The following is a 19,012-nucleotide window of genomic DNA, read 5'->3' as shown; positions in this document are numbered from 1 at the left end:
TCTTGTGGTTAGCACTGGTAAGAGCAGAAGACTGCAACAGTAAGAGCATCTGCACAGGTGCTTGGGTCAGTGAGCAGCCTCCACACATGAGCTCTGGCTGTGGGAGATGGTGTTCCAACTCTGCTAATATCTGCATCACATCTCTTCTGACTTTCAGAAGAGAGGACCAAAGTTTGTAGCATTAAGATATTTAATATTTAACTGGGATGAAGAACAGCAAGGAGCGCAGCATATGATGGCAAGGACAGACTAAATGTGCTTTAGTACTCACTAGCCAGTTTCTCCAACACCTCCTGGGCTTAACAGCATTGACTGCCCTGCTTCCTAGTGCTTTCCTTGTGGATTATCCCTGTCCACAGCTTGAAGCAGCATTTTTTATTCTCCATGGGACTAAAGCCGGAAGGTTTGTGTACAGGATATGGACTTGTTACTCATGCACTACTGTTGACTGGATCAAAGCATGCCCTGGAATATAGCAGACGTTCCAAAATCCCAGTAGAAAGATTCCTACACAAACAGAACTGCTTGTGTGAACAACAGTCCTCAAGCCACTGGTAAGACAGGGATCTACAGCTATTGCTATTTAATATCTTAGTAGAGTTAGAAGAAGGTAGTGGGTAGTTATTGTATGTTGTGTTAGTGCTTTTGGCATTTAGAAGCAGCTGCATAAGCTTGGGACACTGTGTGCATTGTACTTACTGGCCATGCAAAACGTCTGTCACGTAAGAATATTGGAAATTGTTGAATCGGGAGACATCACAACTGTAACTTAGGTTTTTGCTTAATAAGTAAATCAAATGGAGAGGCAACATCCAATAGCAGGCCAAATTCTGGAGCCTCACAACAGTACACGCTTGTCAAGCTGCTTTCAGCATGTCCAAAAATGATACTGAGCAACTAAAACTTTTAATTAAGAGGAGTGTTCCTGTTCAGATGGAAGAATTGGGGTGTAAGAGGGAAACCTTTTCCTGTGAGGCAGGTAATGATCAGATGCAGGCTGGAGAAGATCAGAAATTAGACCAAGTGGTGCAGCATGCAGGAACTGGAGCATGGCATGCTGTGGCTGTTGCTCTCCCCCTGTGCATCACCTGTGTGGGCAGCTGCAATGGCCTCAGTGTGGCACTTTGGCTGTAGTTGTGGGCATAGGTACGTGAAGCTTGTTTCTTTGTGTTTGGGGCGTCACATGAATGTATACACAGGTTGATGGTTGGTTTTTGGGGAGGGTGGGAAATTATGTTTCTAGGACAGACAAGTAAAGCCTACCACAGCAAAAGCAGTCTTACAGAAGAAGGAAATGGAGCATCTTCTTCAGGCTGCCTCCCATCTGTGTTGGCCACAGGTGCTATGAACTTAGTTAGGACTTGGCTCTGATTAGTGTACCTTAAGCTGTTGTCCCATAGGTGAGAGATGTGAGTTACTGCACGATGTGAGAGCAGTACTCCAGAGACTTCTTGATGGTTAGATCAGGTGGGAGGGTGAGGGAAGCAGTTACAGTTTTCCAGGGTCACTTTAAATAAGGTGAGATCAGATTTCTCTGGTCCCCTGATTAGCAGCTGCCTCTGCAAAACTTGAAACACTCAGTCACTTCTAGGTTTGCTGGTCAAAGGCTTTTTCTGCTTCAACACAGAGCAAAGCCTTGGGGACGTGGCCACTTAAGAGGGTTCATGTTTCTTGGCACCTAGTCCTGAAAGTCGAGAAATGAAGTTGTTTTATTTTGATGCTTCTAGCTCTATCTTGCTATAAGTGGACCATGCAGAAAATACAGAGCTCTACACCTCCTCTACAACTAAGCTGTGGTTCCTGGTATGTCCCTTCTCAGCAGCAAGGTGCTGCAGGAGAAACATTGCCAGGCCCACTGGAGGTGAATGCATAGCAGGTGAGGCCTAGCAGGGAGTTGCTCCGGGTGGCTTGAGGATGGAGCCCAGGCAGAGCAGCTGCAGCACTGCCAGAAACCAACTGCACCTGGTTGTCTTCACTCTGTTGTGAATGGGGAGGAAGGGAGGAGGATGCCAAACCTTTGTACAGAACTGTGTCCCCCAAGGATGGAATTGCTGACATCACAGCTGCAGGTGGCAGTTGAGAACAGAATTTGGGATCAAAGGCCTGAGGTGTCACTTCAGACTCAGCTACTGCTCTGCTGACAAAAAGCTCCATCTCCACAGGCCTCAGCTTCCTTATCTGTTACATTGTGAGAGAGGCCTTGGACTGATGTCATCTGCCAAGGGAGACTGCAGTGAACTTCCTGCATTCGTACAATGCTGTGCAGGACTGGGGAGTATGTTCCCCTGAGTATTGTGCTCCAAGCAGGCCCAGGGCAGGATTTAAAGCTGACCCCCTTTCTCTGCCAGAGATGAACCCTAACTGTTGCATTCACAGAGCCCTCACTTTGGAGGGTGAAGAAAACTCATCATTCACATAACTCCCTATATCATCTTATTTGCATCTAACCAATATCTGGCAAACTGGAGCTGGTGACACAGGAGAGGCTCTGTCTGTCCTAAGCTGGCCTCTTTTCTGGTCAAGGGTTTTTACTTGGGAGGGTGTGGGTGGGGGGTGGTGGTGCAGGGGAGAATGGGACACTTCAATTTATACCTCATTTTAGCTGCTGTACCTGAGTTTATTTCTCCTCTGGTAAGAAAGTGACTGTACTTAACACCAAGCAAATAGTGAAAATTAAAGCTGTTTCACTTCACTGTCACAATATCTTTCTTTTATTTTTGGGGTTTTTTTTTTTAAGAAATGCACACAAAAAACGTGCAGAGAGTGCTTCAGGCTTGTGTTCTGGTTTATATTACCAAAAACAAATTCCTTTCAATATAAAAAAGCATTACATTAGGGAATACAGGATAAATTAGCTCCACTATCTAATAAAAAGAACATCTACATTTTTTTAAAATAGATTTCAAACATTATTTCACACACAGCCCTTTTCCCAGGCATTGGTGACAGTCATTGGAGCATTAAATAGCAAGCAGGAGGCAGGGATGCTGAGAGGGGCTGGGGGCTTGCCCAGGCTGGTCTCTACTGCTCCCTACAAGGTGCTTGGGCTGTGGTCACAGTGCTACAGCGAAGGAGATGGCGGCTCCTTCTGCTCTCCAGCCTGCCCAGAGCTCTCCAGCCTGCAGTGACTTCAGCTTGAGCTCCTGACCCCAAAATACTCACGAGAGCTGTTGCAAACAAATACAAAAATACAGTTGCTTCTCCTGCCTACAGTTCTGAAAACTACTGTACCACAGAGGGGGCAGCCACAAAACCAAGGGACAAACCCAACAAATTTACATGCTTTGCCATACAGTGGGAGTCTGCTTTCTGGGATTGCTTGTTCATTAAATTCCCCCAAGGAAAATTCCTTCTGTGTGTTACCAACTGCTAGAGGTCCTCTCAGACTTGCACATATCTTTACAGCTATCTCCAGTTCTTGTTTGGAATTGCTGCCCGGCCTTTTGAGCTGTGTTCCCAGTGGCACGTGAGCCAGCCTGCAGAGAGAGCATTTGAAATCCTCACACAGCAAAGAGCAGTGGGGGATCAGAAAAGGTAGAAGAGGAGAAACAGCTGTGCACAGCCCAGAATAACAGATGAAGAAGAGATCCTTTTGAAGATACAGGGACTACCATTAGGGAGAGAAGGAAAGCAAGAAAGCTAAAAACAGACAAAGCAGTGAGTACAGAATTAGGAAAGCCAAAGAGCAACAAGCCAGCTGACATCATACTTCAGGCACATACATTTAGTACTTTGTGCTCTGGCTGCTTTGGTCCAGTTCCCCCACCTCTAAGAGGTTTTTTTGCCCCATGCCACTGGTGGCAGAAAAAGGCTTTAAGGCTTTTTTTCCCCTTCAGCCACCCACCATGCACAAATGAGGATATTCACCAGCCAGGCTCTGACCTGAGAACTCTGCATAATAAACTGAGGGGAAAGGAAGAAACTGGAGACTGGTGGAGGCAGTTCTGCTTCTTTCACTCACCTCCAGCCAAATTACCAACTCTGCTGACAGTTTTGTTCCTTCCCTGGGAATTGTTCTCCCAGAACAGTCACTGACTCCAGCTCCTGAGGCAGAAGGAGAACAGATAAGCTCGCTTTCTGCTCAGCCCATTCCCTACAAGACTAGTAGATGGAACAGATTTTTCTTAAGTGCAGCACCTGCTGTCCAGTATAAATACTGCTGGGTTTTGGCTAACAAAACTGTTTTTCTTTATTAAACAAGAGATCAGAGTTTAATGCTAAAATGCCTCATTACAAGGAGGTCTCCAGGGAAATCGTTCAGAACAGCTTCCCACAAGGTTTAATGCACATCTGATGCTGCTCAGCAGCCCTGGCCACATATTTTGTTGCTGGAATATGCTGACTGCAGCATGGGGGGGCTGCAGCTCTACCTGCCCAGCCCTCTCCTGACAATGAATAAGTTGTTTTTCTCAAATGAAGCTTGGAAAAGGTTCTAATGCCTCCTTCCTGTTCCCTTGTATCCTGATTCCCCAAACTAGATACTTAGCCATGATTTTTGTCTATTGTGGCCCAGGCTTTCTGCTGCTTTTCTGCCTTGCCACTGGGAGAGCTCAAGGGGCACAGCCCCAGGGGTCTAAGGGAACAGCCAGAGGATGAGCTTAGCACTGCTGCAAAACCTGGGCACAAAGTTTAATGCTCTGCTCCTTCCTTGCCAGAGATTACAGCTTTCAGAGAAGCTGGCTTGAGCCTATATAAAAGTGCTCCCATAATCTGAGCCTATAAAATCTATAAAAAGACCTGATCTAAACAAGAAACCACAGCCCCTTCTGTCATTCCCCAGGTAAAATGAGTTTGGGGTCAGGGAATAAGTGATGAACAATTAAGGCAACAGAGATTGATGATTCCAGATGAGAGAAACCAGTCACCCATCCAAGTCAATATCCACGACCATAGGAACAGCAGCTGGAGCAGTTTGGCTGCACTCAGGGTGTTCTTGGGTCCTGCCTGGGGTCTCAGTAGCTCCAGCTTAATCTCTGACCAAGGTCCAGTCCCAGGCATCTTTCTCAAGTTCATTTCCAAATGATTGAGCAGATGACCATGTTAGTTAAATACCAAACTATTCCAAGGGAGGAAACACTATCAACTAAAACAATTCTGACTTGATTACTTTCATCATGAGCCCATAAGACAATCTCAGGGGAAATTCTCTGACCAGAAATGATTCCACCAGACTAGTCCAGGAAAACAGCATGGGAGTGGTTGACAAACTTCAGCCTCTTCAATCCAGCACCATGTCTATACCTCCCCTTAGGGCTGGACAAGCATGCAGGAACTACTGCAAATATTTATGCTAACAGAGCACCACAAACCATTTTTTTTGCAACCATCAGAGGAAAGGCAAAGGCTGACAAGATTTAAACATTATATCCTCCCCTTCTCAGGAAGGCAGCAGTATCAATGATGCTTGACCAGAGCCATTATTTTTCCCAGGAGATGGGAACACAGCAGGGAACCATTTGGTCTCTTTCACAACACTGAACAATAAATCTTAGTAAAAACAGAAAGGTAGGCACCAAACTCTTGGCCCTCAGCCACCCTTAGCTGAGTCCCATTGCTAAGTTAGATCACACTGCCCCTGCTTGGAGTTCCAGAAAAAAGCCAGCCTCACTGAAGTGCTGGACATCTCTGACAAGTTTCAGATGACAGGGGCGAAGCTTCCACTGAAGAATGAGTGTTTTCATCCTGTGGTTGGAAATTAAAGCCAGAAACACGCAAACGTTGACTACATCTGCTTAGACAAGCCACTGCTGCTTGTTTCAAACCCACCTGGGCAGTCAAGGCCAACCTGTTGCCTTTTGCAGGCCCTGCATGTCTGCGCTCGAGTCCTTTGCTGTCTAAAGCCCGATGCAGTGGTGAGTGGTGGGCTCAGCCTGGTGTGGTGGGCAGCTGTGCTCATCCTGCTGCACCCACCAGCTCCGTCCGTCTCTAGTGCAATCGGCTGCGCTGGGCTCCTGCCCCGCGGCTGCTGCGGGTGGCTCTGGGCAAGGGTCCGGTGTACAGTGTAGTGCACATCACCTCAAAGTTCCAGCCCCTGAAGTACAATCCTTTTGGTCATTCATATATTACAACCCTCTTTTTTTCTTTTTATTTTTTCTCCCTGTCCCGTTTTGTTAAAAAAAATAAAGTTTTTTGGGTGTTTCCAGGTTTTGTTTCTTCGGATTTTCCTTCTTTCTTCTGAGCATGTGGGGAACACGGTGGTTCATGGGCCACTTCTTATTGGATCCCTCGAAAGAGACACATAGCAAAGATCATGGCAAACAGCTGTGAAGAAGACGGGGGAAGAAGAGGGCAAAAACAAAACAGAGAACCATAAATGTCAGCTGCATCTTCCAGAAGCTCGTCAAAGCCCGCCCTGGCCCTGAGACCACCCCCATTGCTTCCTCCTGCCCAGCAGTCAGTGATGCAGAGAGGGGGACCCTTACCCACGAGAGGCTGTGGCAACACGCTTTCCTCTGCCCTTCCCTCCCCGCCCAAGCTGTTAGTGACTACAGCAGCAGCCTGACCTCATTGCCAAACTGCTCTTGGTGTCACAGGGGTGCAGGAACCACAGTCCCTGCTCTGCACGTCACTGCTACTGCCTGCCATGGGCACAGCACAGCCTTTGTGGGAGGCTGCTGGGCCTCTCTGCTCAGATCTCTCTCCTTTGCACAAGATGGGGTGGAGGGGTTTTGAAGTACCCAGCCTTTCCCTGCAATGCCACAGAGACATAATTCCTGGGCTAAAACCATGTCTGGTTGATGTCTGTTCCTCAGAGACATCACCAAAGAAGTGGCTACTAATGCAGGACAACGAAGGTGCTCTGGAGCCATAGTTTCAGTCTCTAAATGGAAGGTTTTAAACGGGGTTTGAACACATTAACCAAGTGACAGATTAGTCAGCTTGCCGGGGCACTGTGGCAGTGGGGGCAGTGACTGTGCACGGCCCCGGGGAGAGCAGGGGGTCCCCAAAGCCCCTGTGGCCAGCGTGGCAGGGCACGAGCTCTGTGCAGGCCCAGCACGAGGTGGCACTGCAGGCGTGTGGCATCGTTGTTTCCCTGCCCTTTGTGTCAAAGGACCAAGGAGCCTCTTTCCAGGCAATTAAAACCACCAGCCGCTAGCCTGCTTGCGCTCTGCCAGAGCACCTTTCCCTGGCCAGGGGGAGCACCTGCCCGCTCGCCTTGCGTTACTGACACGGCTTTGTCCCAGTCAGACAGCAGCAAGTACCTCGATAGCCAGCACTCCGATGGCAAGGGCCCCTGCCAGGTACACGTACGTCTCAAAGGAGTTCAGGATCACGGTGTAGCAGCCCTAGGAAACACAAAACATGGTGAGAGGCACCTGAGCAGCACACTGGGTTGTTCTCACAGCAGAGCCCTCGCTAGGACACGTGGTGCTCTCAGACCCAGGCACCAGGAGCACGGCTCCCTCTCGTCACCTCACCCAGCCCCACGGCACAGGAGGCAAAGGCCCACGGGACAGTGCTGGGGAGGGGAAGCTACTGCTGTAGTGTGGTGGGAGTGCTCCACCATTCCCTTTCACACCCCTCACTGGCCACGAGGAGCTGCAGGGCAGAGAGGAACTCCATCTGCAAAGGGCAGAGACTAAGCACAGAGGGAAGGACACACTGCAGGTGACAGGCATCCAAGGCTGGCTAGAGAAAAAGATGATTTATTTAAAGCCAAGGCAGGAGATTCTTGATTCATGTCTCACAGCCAGCAGCTCTTTAGCAGCCCAGGACCTTTTCTCTATGCTTTCCCCCAAAAGAGGCTGCCTGAACACCTGCTGATCTTGCTATAGAAGAATTTCATCAAGAACTGGGGGCCATGCACTGTAGCAATTATTCCACTTATGAAGCATAGCCACCATCACCCTTAATCAAATTTACTATTGCTAATACAATTAACAGCAGGTTTCAGGATATTTCTGGAAATCACCAGCTATCCTGGCCTCAGTTTTTCCAGCCTAAAATTTCAACCCACTGGGAAATTTCTGCAAACAGGTGACACACAAAGAGAAAAGTAGATTGGAGTTTGTCCAATAGGAAAAGTAGCTTCCTCTCCACTGAGAATATACTTCACACATACATTCTAATCCTATCCATACTGCTAGGAAGTTTTGCTCACCTGGATTTTTTTCCTTCCACCCATAATGAGAGTGTTGGAACTGCAAAGACAGCACAATAGTTATGTACCTGTGTCCATGCCAGACCCTGCTCACTGTGAGTGAGGCACAGCTGGTGGAGAGTGAGGGAGGGCATGGAGAAGATCCACTCATGAGGCCACCCCAGGGGACCCAGACTGCTGGGGCAGTAACTGAGCTGTTGAAACCATGCCCTTGTCAACATCAGACTGCTCAGCATCAGCTCTCTTCCAGCTACATTTCAGCCAAATTTACAGAGAAAAGCATCCAACCCAGCAACAAATACTTGTGTGCTTGCCAGACTTCCAACCTTAACCCAGCCTCCAGCATGCTCTGCTCAGCTGGCTACAGACAGGAGTGAGCACAAGGGAGGTCAGCAATGTCCTACCAGCATGGTGGCCCAAGACCTTGACTTTGCTCCAACAGTGCCTCAGTTCAGCTCTCAGTTGCTTGGGATTGTCTCTCCTGTTTTACAGAAGTGCACTGCTCTGAGCTTGATGACACTCAGCAAACAGCTTCTTCCACCAACACTCTGGTGAAATGGGCTTCAGGAAACATTCCCTTCCCATGGGAGTGGTAAGTTTCAGCATTACCACTCGGGGAAAACTTTAACCTCTTTCTCACATGCATTTCTTTTTCCCTCCCTGCTGTCTGTCATCTCTCTCCTCCCCATCTATTGCCACCAATCAGACCTGGCAGAAGCAGCATGGTGCTGTCTGCTATGATCTCTCACCCAGAGTGCCTTTGCCAAATATTTCCAGCTGCCAGTCAGGGAACAGTTCACATGCTGCTTCCAAAATCCTTTCCTCTCTTTCTCAATCTGCTCTTAAGTGCTGAAAAGAGGACCACTGCCTAGTCTGGAGGGAGAAGGAGGCTTGTACATATATATGGTCAGCACAGAGCTCTGTTGGTTTAACTAATGCTGAGGTGAACACAGTCAGGAGCTTTACTGTAAAGTTTCTTAAACATCACATCTTGATAACATTGGCAGGAAACTTGACCCAGCATCAATGGGATGAACTGTCTTGTTATAGTCCAGTATTGCAAAAAATTGCCAAGACGAGAGGCCTGGCTAAAGAATCATAGACTAGAACTATAGAATGGTTTGGGTTGGGCAGGACCTTAAAGATCCTCTTGTTCCCATCCCTCTGCTACAGTCAAACAGCTGCCACTAGACCAGGATGCTCAAAGCCCCATCCAACTTGGCTGTGAACATTTCTAGTGATGAGGCATCCACAGCTTCTCTGGACAACCTTTTTCAGCATCTCACCACCCTCACAGTCAATAATTTCTTCTGTAATATCTAGACTAAAATGACACTCTTTCAGTTTAAGGCCATTCCTTCTTGTCCTATCATTACATGCCCTTGTTAAAAGTCCCTCTCCAGGTTTCTTGTAGGCTGCCTGCAGGTACTGGAACGCAGCTATAAGAAATGCCCTTTTTCAACAGTAAAGAGTAAAGAAGCAGAGAAATGCAGCTTTCCAATACTTCTCTTCCTTAGAAAACAGACAGGTTCTCTGTGGCTGTTTAACCTTTGATATTTTGATTGTATATATTGATTAGGAGTCTTTCTGAACTAAATTGGAACCACTCCTGCTGCCAGTAAGAGTCAGCTCCATCCCATCCTACCTGACCTGTGCTGGCCTGCTAATCAACTTCTCAGAGGTAGTTCTAACCTTCATAAACACAACAGAACTTGATCTAAATTTCCACCTTACCTCTCAATCCCTTAGGAATATCTTCATATTTCTGATTATACAGCACAACATGGACTTAGCAGTGTATGCAATGAAAGGAGGTTTTCAAAATCAGCCATGTGCCATCACTTCAAAAGCTGTCAGCAGGAGTGTAATTAGGATTTAAGGTACAGGCAGGACCTGCCAGATTCACCAGCTACCCATGACCACTGCAGCCATCTCTCTGCCCACTGTGAAGCTCCATTTCCTAGCATTTGGCCTTCCTTACCTGCCGGTTCTGAAACCTCTCGTTGCCTTTTAGACAATCCTCCTTGTTGACAAACATCCCTTCCCGGCTCTGGAGCTCTCGCTGGCAACAAGCCTCCGGTGTCGCCGAAGAGGAGTGCGGAAGATGAGGAATAGCTTCAAAATCTTCTGGTCCGTTCACTCCACAGCAGGCAAACTGGGGAGGGGCACAGAGAAGAAAGGAAGACAGAATTGACACCTCTCCCTGAAAGCAGACATGAGAAACCTAAGACCTGTTCTCACAGGGATCAAAGCTTTAGTCAAAGCAGAGACAAAACAACCATTGTTTCCAAAGAAGGGGGTTGTGCTTGTACCTTGGAGCTTGTTTCACTGAAGTCTTTATGAAGTTCCACTTTTCTATGTCATACTCTAGATTCTAAGGTAATACAGTACCTTAGAATATTGAAATATTGCTGCAAACTACACAGGGCTTTGGGACATATCCAGAATGACTTGCTTGAGATCACCCAGCAGTACAGTCCAGGCTCCCAACCACCCTTTCTCCCCATAGCTAACGTCCAGGATTGTTGCTGTTCAAAGGCACTGCTAGGTGATCTGAGTAAGGTCCCTCCTTAGGATTCCAGTCAGATGCTTTTTAAAGATTCAAGTCATACTCTGACTCCATCTCCTTCCAGTCAGCAAAAGGAAATATCTTTATTAAAGTCCTGAATCAGCATGAAGGGCAGCAATCATCCTTTCCTTTTAAGATTAAAATTGACTTTTCATCTGCAGAAGCTGACGTCCTGCTTTTCACTCCTGAAGGGATACACTGTGGGGTGTACAGAGCACTAACACGTGTACACACACACACAGATTGAACTTCTTGTGGTAGGGAATAACAACTGCAGCTCCAGTGACAGTCGACCTGTAACCTGCCCAGTTAGGGGTGTAATAACAAAGTTAATTTTGATAGCTAATATTTCTATAGTGAAAATGTATCATTAGGCACACTCCTGCCTAAGCTGCTGTTAACAACAAAACATTGGTTAATGCCAGCTTTTGGCTGGTCTTGGCTGGGAATAATTCTGAAGCAGTCTGCAAGGTGAAAGGCCCAGAGCAAATGCAGTGATACCCAGTTGCAGACACCTCCACTGCTCTCTGTGCCAAATATTTGAAAACTGAGGGTACTCCAGTGCCTTAGGCTTTGGCAAATCAGGTGACCCTGATGCGGTCACTGAGAGTGTCTGTATCTCAGGACTGGTGGCAGCTCCATTTGAGGAAGACTGACTGTCAGCCAAAGTCCTCCCTTCAACCACAAGCCCTGGTGCTAGGCTGGACATGACAGGATGGTTGAAGCAGGCTGACCCTGGGAGAGCTGAGGGTGTGGGCTGAGCAGCGTGTTGGTGGCCACAGACCACGGGCAGAATGGGGCTGGTGCAATCTGACTTACTGTGATCATAACAGAGTTCCAGGTGGCAGAGAAGACATCCGTGTCATTGTTCCTCTGGTAATGCTTCTTCAGCTCCTTGGTGAAAAACTCTCTGGTGAGCTGAAATGTACAGACAGGTGGAAATGTAAAGGTTATTGCCAGCACCTTTCCCAAACATTTCCCAAAGCTCCCTTCTGTGAATGCTGGGAATTGGTGGTTTGTTTTTTTTTTTGTTGTTTTGTTTTTGTTTTTTGTTTTTTTTTTGCAAATCTCAGAGGAGAAACATGTGAAAATCCTTTGGCTGAGCCATATCTATGTAGAGAGTGAAGGGTACCTGTGGAATAAACCTGTCACTCATTAAAATCAGGGACTAAACTATATCTATACTTCTAAAATAATGTTTACACTTAAATTCTGGTGGGTTTTAGTTTTTGTTGTTTTGGTTATTTTTTTTTATTTTTCAGCACTATTTGAAAATATTTAATAAATTAAAACAGGCTTAAACCAGATTTTAGAAAGATTGCCAAATCCACACCCAAACTGTATTTTCACTTGCTGTGCTTCATGAGGTCTAGAAGCAAAGCATGATTTTCCCCTCCACTTTTTGTGAAACCTGTTAACTTCCTGCTAACAACAGGGGAACAGCTCTGAATTTACTTAAACGTGTGAGAAAGCAGAATGAAGCCCTAACATGAAACTTTCTGGAAATGAAAAAGAAGTACAAAAATGTAATGAATAGGAACTAGCCAAGTCAGCTTATTAATCAGAAAAAAACACCCTTTGCTTGAGAATGATTTTGATTATCTAAACATGCATGAAGAAAAAAAATACATGAATAAAAAAATACATGAATAAAAAAATACATGAAGAAAAAAAATCCTCTTTGTATTTGTGTTTAGATAATTCAAACATTTTTTCGAAGGTCAACAATGTAAGTTACTGGAATTTCATTTACCCCTGTTTATATTTACAGTAAAACATAATAAATGAACAATTTGTTTCAGAGTCTTCTTGAAAAGTCAGACACCTTGAAATTACATTTACTTAGGATGACTCTCTGGAGGAATAGTAAACATACAATTGTAATAATCTTGTTAAACTGAACATCCTAGTTCAATCTTGTTGCCTTTCTGTCACTTCAGGACAAAAACTTAAAGAAATTCTCTTTCATGCTCCCGATAGGTTTGGACTTGTGTGGTCCCTTCTCCAAATTGTCTTGTGATTTGTGATCCAGGCTGGCAAAATCTTCTGCCACTGCAAAAGCCAGAGGGAAGGGGGCTGGATTTGGCTGGCTACAGCACTGCTGTGATGTTGCAAATTTGTAGGATCAGGAATTAAGCTGCCTGAAAAATACCCTTTTTATTCCCTCCTGTTGTTCATACAGCACTGCTGACGCAGTAACAGAGACTGCTACAAGCTGGTTTCAGGTTCTTGATATGCAACGTGAAATATCTCACATACACATACATATGTATGAGCTCTGTGGGCGGGCACAAAAGCACAAGCACAATACTGTTTGTTTCATTTGTATCACAAAATGTAAGGACAAAAAAAAAAAAAAAAAAAAGAAGGCTGTAGTGGGTTTTAAAAAGACCACCTAATACAGGCTTCTCTTTTACAAATATTAACTAAGACTAAATATAATTACTACATCAGTACTGGGTAAAACTTTCTCACAAATATTTGAATCATGGAATTAGCTCAATCTCACTACCTTTAATTAGTTATGCTGTTAAATTCCTAAATTACTTTTTTGGGGCAGATATTAACTCATTTTTTTTTTCTTTTAAAATATTAAAGTAGCAGAGGACATAGCATTTTTCATTTGGGAATTTGTGAGGTTAGAAGATGCTGAAATGTGTCCTCGGTCTTCCCCTTTCCTTCCCTTTCTCCACATACTTTATCCACACAGCATCCAACCCTGCCGACAGTGGCACATTTTTCTGATGCTCATCTGTTCCTGAAGCACAGACTTTGAAATTGATATTACTGCTGGTAATAATCCCAGCTGGCTGCCTTTGTTGGGGTCTAAAACAAAAGAGTAATTTAAATATAAAGTGAAACCTTTATTTTGACAGCAGCAATCCCAGAGGAAATTGTTCAGAGTTTGTGTGTGATTTTTACAACACTTGGCCTAAAACAAAGGCTAGTGCTGGAAGAGTACATTTGCCAGGAAAATAACTGATTACATTTTGTTGGTCTTAAACTGCTTATCCTGACCATCTTGAGTTCAGAAGAATGGGGCCAAAAAAAAAATTCTTCTTTTAAAAAAATGCTGACAAGGAAGGATGAAATAAGACAGTCCTACTGCCATGCCCATGGCCCTCCTCTAGCTGAAACCAGTACCGGCCCTGATGAGGTCGGTGCACAGTGGATTTTTATGTCAAGAACCATTTGGAAAGGAGCAAAGGACCTACTGATAAAACTAGAGCTTCACACACACTTGTGAAGTTGTGGCAGCCACAGCCATGAACAGTAAGGAGCTGCTCAGTTGTGTTTTGGGTGGGGTGCCTCCAATGCAGCACATGCACGCACACATTTACATGGCAGGGAATGAAGTGAGACTGTTTGGTCATACCGGCTCAAAAAATAGCTTTGCTGGCATTAGTGCAGCCAGATAAAAGGGGTTTAGAAAAAGGAGGGCATTTCTGCACAACACAGGCATGCTGGCATTGCCCAGGAAGGTCACGGCCTGCTCATGCTGCCCTGTGCACAAAGAATGCTGTGCAAGAAGCTGCCTTCATGGTGCCTGCTCGGGAAACAGGACACACTCCTACCCACCTACATCAGCCTGGAGCATTGTGATGTGTCTGGCACAGTGCAGGACGTGGAGGTACAGTCACCAGTGCTGCACTTCCCACTCCTGCAGTGCCTTCCATCTGAGAGACCTCTGTCTGCTCAGCTGAGGAAGGTTCGTGTCTTTGGCTTTTGCCTCATGTCTGCAGATGTAGAGGCACCAGCAACCAAGGTGATTTGCTTATTAAGAGTTGGAACTGGGGCTAAAATGCCAAACATCCAGACTCCATCCAAAGCTGTGCCGCTGGACTGTTCTGTTCCCTACCATCCTGCTTTCTTGCTTGCTAACACAGTTCACTAAGAATCAAATAGCCCTCCAGGGTTTTTCCCACCCAGACCTCTGAAGGGCATATAGAGAGCCATTCCTACTGCTCTTCCACAGTCTCTCTCTAGTGTTCATGAAAGTCACTATTTTATGGGGGAACTTCTAGATGAAAAAGGGTTCTCCACTCCCAAAACCTGCTTTTCAAAGGAAGACAAACTCTGGCAACCCCATGGCTGATTAACAGCAGCCTTTCTCTTCAGAGACTCCTTTTAGATATCTCTTTGGAAGTGAAGCTGGACTTGCAGGAGACAGCAGCTCACCTTCACTTATCCCACCCCCTTGCTCTGCTTCACTGACTCTTCCTCTCATGTCAAATCTCAACAGAAAACATCTCTTTTCTCCCTTATCTTTGGCTCTTGATTTCTCTCGCTCCCTTAGCTGTTAATAATTTAATCCCATTGAGTGTTTTGGAGCTGGTTTGGGTGTAAAACTATACAGGAGAAAGCCGTACTGAACATTATCTGTAAAGCAAACAGATAAAGTGTATCTTTGGTCTCATTTTACATACTCAGAGAGGCCACAGCCATATGGACTGGTGCAACAATGATCACAGAATCCCACTTGGTAAGCTTTGAAGAAATTTAGATTGGCTAAGTGTGCCAATTTGCCACCATATGCCCTGAAAGTAATTTATTTTGCAAGGAAGAGAAAAGCACATCTGATCTTGACCTTAATTTGCTACTCTTAAGAATTCTTCCTGCCATGGGATCAATGACAGGACCTCTATCCACCCATCTAGCTCACCCCAACCCAAAGGTGACAGCAAAATTGGCTACAAGTAGCTTCCAAGACAGACAAGCTACCACCACAATATACAGCAACACCAAAACAAGGGCTATTTTTTCAGAAGAGAGCTGAGGAGAGAGCAAACCACAAGAACTCGCAGATCAAGTTTGACTTCTGCATAGAGCCATCTCCAGCTCTGCTGGGAGCTGACGTTCTTCATTCCTTCCCATTTAAGCCCTTCCTGTCAATCATTCTGACAGAGTGGGAAGCTGGTGATACAAACAAGGAGACAAGCTCAAGAAAGATAGAAGTTTGTTCCCCTTCAAGTTTTATCTCACAAAACACTGCCAGATGCCACAGAAGTCTAGAATAACCACTGTGACCTTATCTTGCTAGATAACATGACCTTACATGTCCTGTGGCTCCCATGGGAGTGGAAGGTATGGATGCTTTGCCCAGAAGTGAGCTGTAAGCAAGGAGGACATGTCAGAAGTGCAATCACCCCGCACCCAGGACTTGCAGCAAGCCTGGGCAGTTTCCTGTACCTTTAACAGGTTTCCACAGAGAAGAGGGGAGGTGGGAGCCATCAGCTGAGAGCTGCTTGCCCTGGCCCTACTCCCCAGGGACCGTGTTCTGTCTCTGTCACAAAGCACATACCTGGGTCTGCAGGGCAGTTTCTATGTGTGCGGTCTGCCCCTTGTGCTGAGCCAAAGGAATTCTCTAAAAATTCCTGACAGCAGAGCTGTAATGACCAGAAGACACCAGACCCCCCATACTGCAATATGTTTATAGGTGTTTCCATAAGGGCATGGTCTCAAAGCCCAGACTGGAATGGGGCACCCATTCTGTGTGCAGAGTGCCGTCCCTTCCCCACTGCCTTCAGATCTGAGGCAAAAACAAAAGACCACCAACTCAGAAAAAAAAGTCCTCTCACTACCTCTCCCCAAGCCCACCCTACTATGCAAACACCACACTGCCTTGCTGTGAGCTTCCTAAGTTTTGATTCTTTTGTCTCAAAAGCTTTTTAAAATGAATAAAATTAGAAGTATATCCTGGTTTAAGAAAATCATCATTATACGTGGCCCTTCTTTGCTCATGACACATTTCTCTCATTTTCAGTACAGCAAATGTGCTGTATGTTCTCTTGCTAATGGCAGAGGCAAAATCAGCGAAATAAATACAGTCACTAGTGAATACCTCTACCAGCCAATGTTTTTTCACAAGCATCACTCAGAGAAGGAGGGACCTACTTCAGTCAGGCTCTCCTTTTCACATGTGTGAACATGAAAAAAAATACACAGAGCTTTTCTGTTTAGAGAAAGAAATGAGACTGTGGTTACTACTACCGTAGTAAAAGTTTACCACTAGCACAGGGGAGGGATGATGGCCATATAATAATATTCATTGCAGAAGAATAGAGAAAAGCTGCATCATATGAAGCTTTGGAGAGGACAAAACTAAGCAGGGCAATAAGTGGGGGAGATTTGCTTAGGGCAGGTCAGGGGGATATCTTACAAGTAGCATTGGTAGGAGTCTGGTGAGTAGCAGAACATGTAAGATCAAGAATGAATATGATTAAAAGATTCATAAGAGATTTTTTTGCACTGGAGAGCAAGCATTGGCTCTGTCTGGAAAACAGGAGTTTTCAAATATTAATATTAAACACATGTTATATTGAAAAAGAAAAACCTCTCTCTGACGGAATGCGCAGCTGGTTTGGCTGCATGAGAGTCAGGAAGACTTTAAAAGACTCTAAAAACTTCAGGAAGAAGTGTGTCCCCATAAACTCTCCATCCTGAACTGGCCAGGTTAGTCAGCATTCCCTGACATGCTGGCAGTTCTGCAGACAGGGCAGGAACGAACGAGGTCTTGCTGATCTTTGAAACAGTCACTGCACAGACAAATCAGCCACCATCTAATGCCCTGCTCCAGCTGTGTATAGCCCCACTGGGCTCCAGAGACTGCCCACCATCGGATACTTACGTTTTCTCTGAATATAAAAGCCAGGATTGCAGCTGAAAGCTCCGCCAGGAAGATTAACAAAATAAACATGAAGAACTGGAAGAGAAAAGATAAAAACCACAAACACAGCATTAGATGTGGGCAGTAGGTAGTAGGAATACAGGGTTTTGCTAATCACCAAAGAGATGGAAAAAAAATAACTGAGGAAATATGTTTTTTCCCCTGACAATTAAGAAACTGTATGAGACAGTCACTTGAAGCACACACATTCCCTCTCTGACCTCATAACAGGACATGGCAGCTTGTGACACTTTTGCCTGGTTCTAATGAATAAAAGTGTATAAGGTTACAGAACCCACAGAAACCCAATAAACCCACACCAGGTCAAAGCAGTGAGGTCTACTTTGATGGAAAAGTTATATAATTGTGGACATGCTCACACAGATTAAACTGTCCAGACACAAGAATAGGTTCACATGTAAATGCACACACAACACTGGTCGTAATACAAACAACACAATTTTACTGTAATATAATCACAGCTTATTTTGTGTGGAAGGAGGAAGTGGGCTATACCCTCAAATATTTACACCTATGACATAAAATGGACTGTTTTCATTTCAGGACAAAATTAGCCTTGGTTAATATTCCCTCCACACAATGGGGTGCACTGAATTAAGTACTAACCATACAGGACCTCTACAGAAAGTTGATAACACACAATAACAATTTAATTTGATTATGCAAGTATCATCACTGCCTTGTATGGTATCTAAAGTGTGCATATTCACATCCTTAAGATAAGGCCATGCTGCAGACTTGACAGAAAGCACAGTCTGCACATTAGGTGATAGCAAAAGGGAAACAGGCCTCCAGGTTGAAGTAAAACTCTTACACTTATGTCATCATAATTTTAGGAAAAGGGAAGGAAAGCAAAACAGAGAGACACGTGGCTGTTCAATCTAAGCTGGAACTATATTTCTTCCTGTTGTCTTTGCAACCTTCTGCTTCTTCAGTCTAAAAGTTTGATTTTCAATCTTACCAAAGGCACCTTGTTTCGGTGAGGTCACCAAGCCTGAGTGATCCACTGTGCCCTCACCCCCCACCCCACAGAAGTAAATCAGACCCACATCAGAGGTCTCATCCCCAGAGACTGACATCCTGCTGTTTGGGTGCTGTTCCTGGGACCTTGTCTACCCAGAGCACTCAGGTACTGGGCAGTGTTTCCAGCCCAGGATGAGTGATGGGACTCCTCAAATTCTGCCTGTTCTTATGACCACTTCTCAGTGACACTGATGCCTCCTGCTAATCTGATGCTGCTTCAGTCATTGTGAAACAGGGAAAAGAACAGACAGGGATGTGCCCTTTAATATCCTTAATACAATGAATGTTTGTGCTGAGGAATAGAATGGAGCAGAAAGTGGCTAGATTCACACTCTCTCCCAAAATGGCAATTATTTCCATTCCTGTAGACAAAACCATGGATTTGAATAACAACAAGTCTGAACTAGGTGGACATTTTTTACATTCTTATTCTTATAAAGAGAAATTACCATTTGAATCAGCCTGTCTAAAATTCAAACAGCCCAAGAATTTGCCCACAGACTTTGAGATTATTTTAAAGAACTGAGTTAATGTTAAGACATTAACTCAGATTTTGGCATTACGTGAGAAAGGCAAAAGTGAATGAAGAACCCTGTAAGACCACATCATGTGGAGGGTAATAAACTTGGTA

At 45.2% G+C, this 19,012-nt stretch overlaps 1 protein-coding gene across 4 annotated transcripts in view; it reads right to left on the bottom strand.

Moving 5' to 3' along the window:
* Positions 1–2,682: 2,682 nt before the first annotated feature.
* TSPAN18 (tetraspanin 18) overlaps positions 2,683–19,012 on the bottom strand; it is a 120,785-nt gene continuing 104,455 nt past the window's right edge. For all 4 annotated transcript variants that reach the window (XM_063398367.1, XM_063398370.1, XM_063398369.1 and 1 more), the window contains 5 exons: positions 17,299–17,373; positions 11,490–11,588; positions 10,083–10,256; positions 7,203–7,286; positions 2,683–6,261 (listed from right to left, as the gene is read on the bottom strand). In XM_063398367.1, the coding sequence (XP_063254437.1) occupies positions 6,214–6,261; positions 7,203–7,286; positions 10,083–10,256; positions 11,490–11,588; positions 17,299–17,373 (480 nt within the window). In that variant the 3' untranslated portion in view covers positions 2,683–6,213. The remainder of the gene's footprint in view (positions 6,262–7,202; positions 7,287–10,082; positions 10,257–11,489; positions 11,589–17,298; positions 17,374–19,012) is intronic.

The sequence above is a fragment of the Prinia subflava genome, chromosome 5 (genome assembly GCF_021018805.1).
Source record: "Prinia subflava isolate CZ2003 ecotype Zambia chromosome 5, Cam_Psub_1.2, whole genome shotgun sequence".
NCBI lineage: Eukaryota > Metazoa > Chordata > Aves > Passeriformes > Cisticolidae > Prinia > Prinia subflava.
Note: the sequence above shows the minus strand (reverse complement) of the source record. Positions and strands in the feature narration are given on the sequence as shown.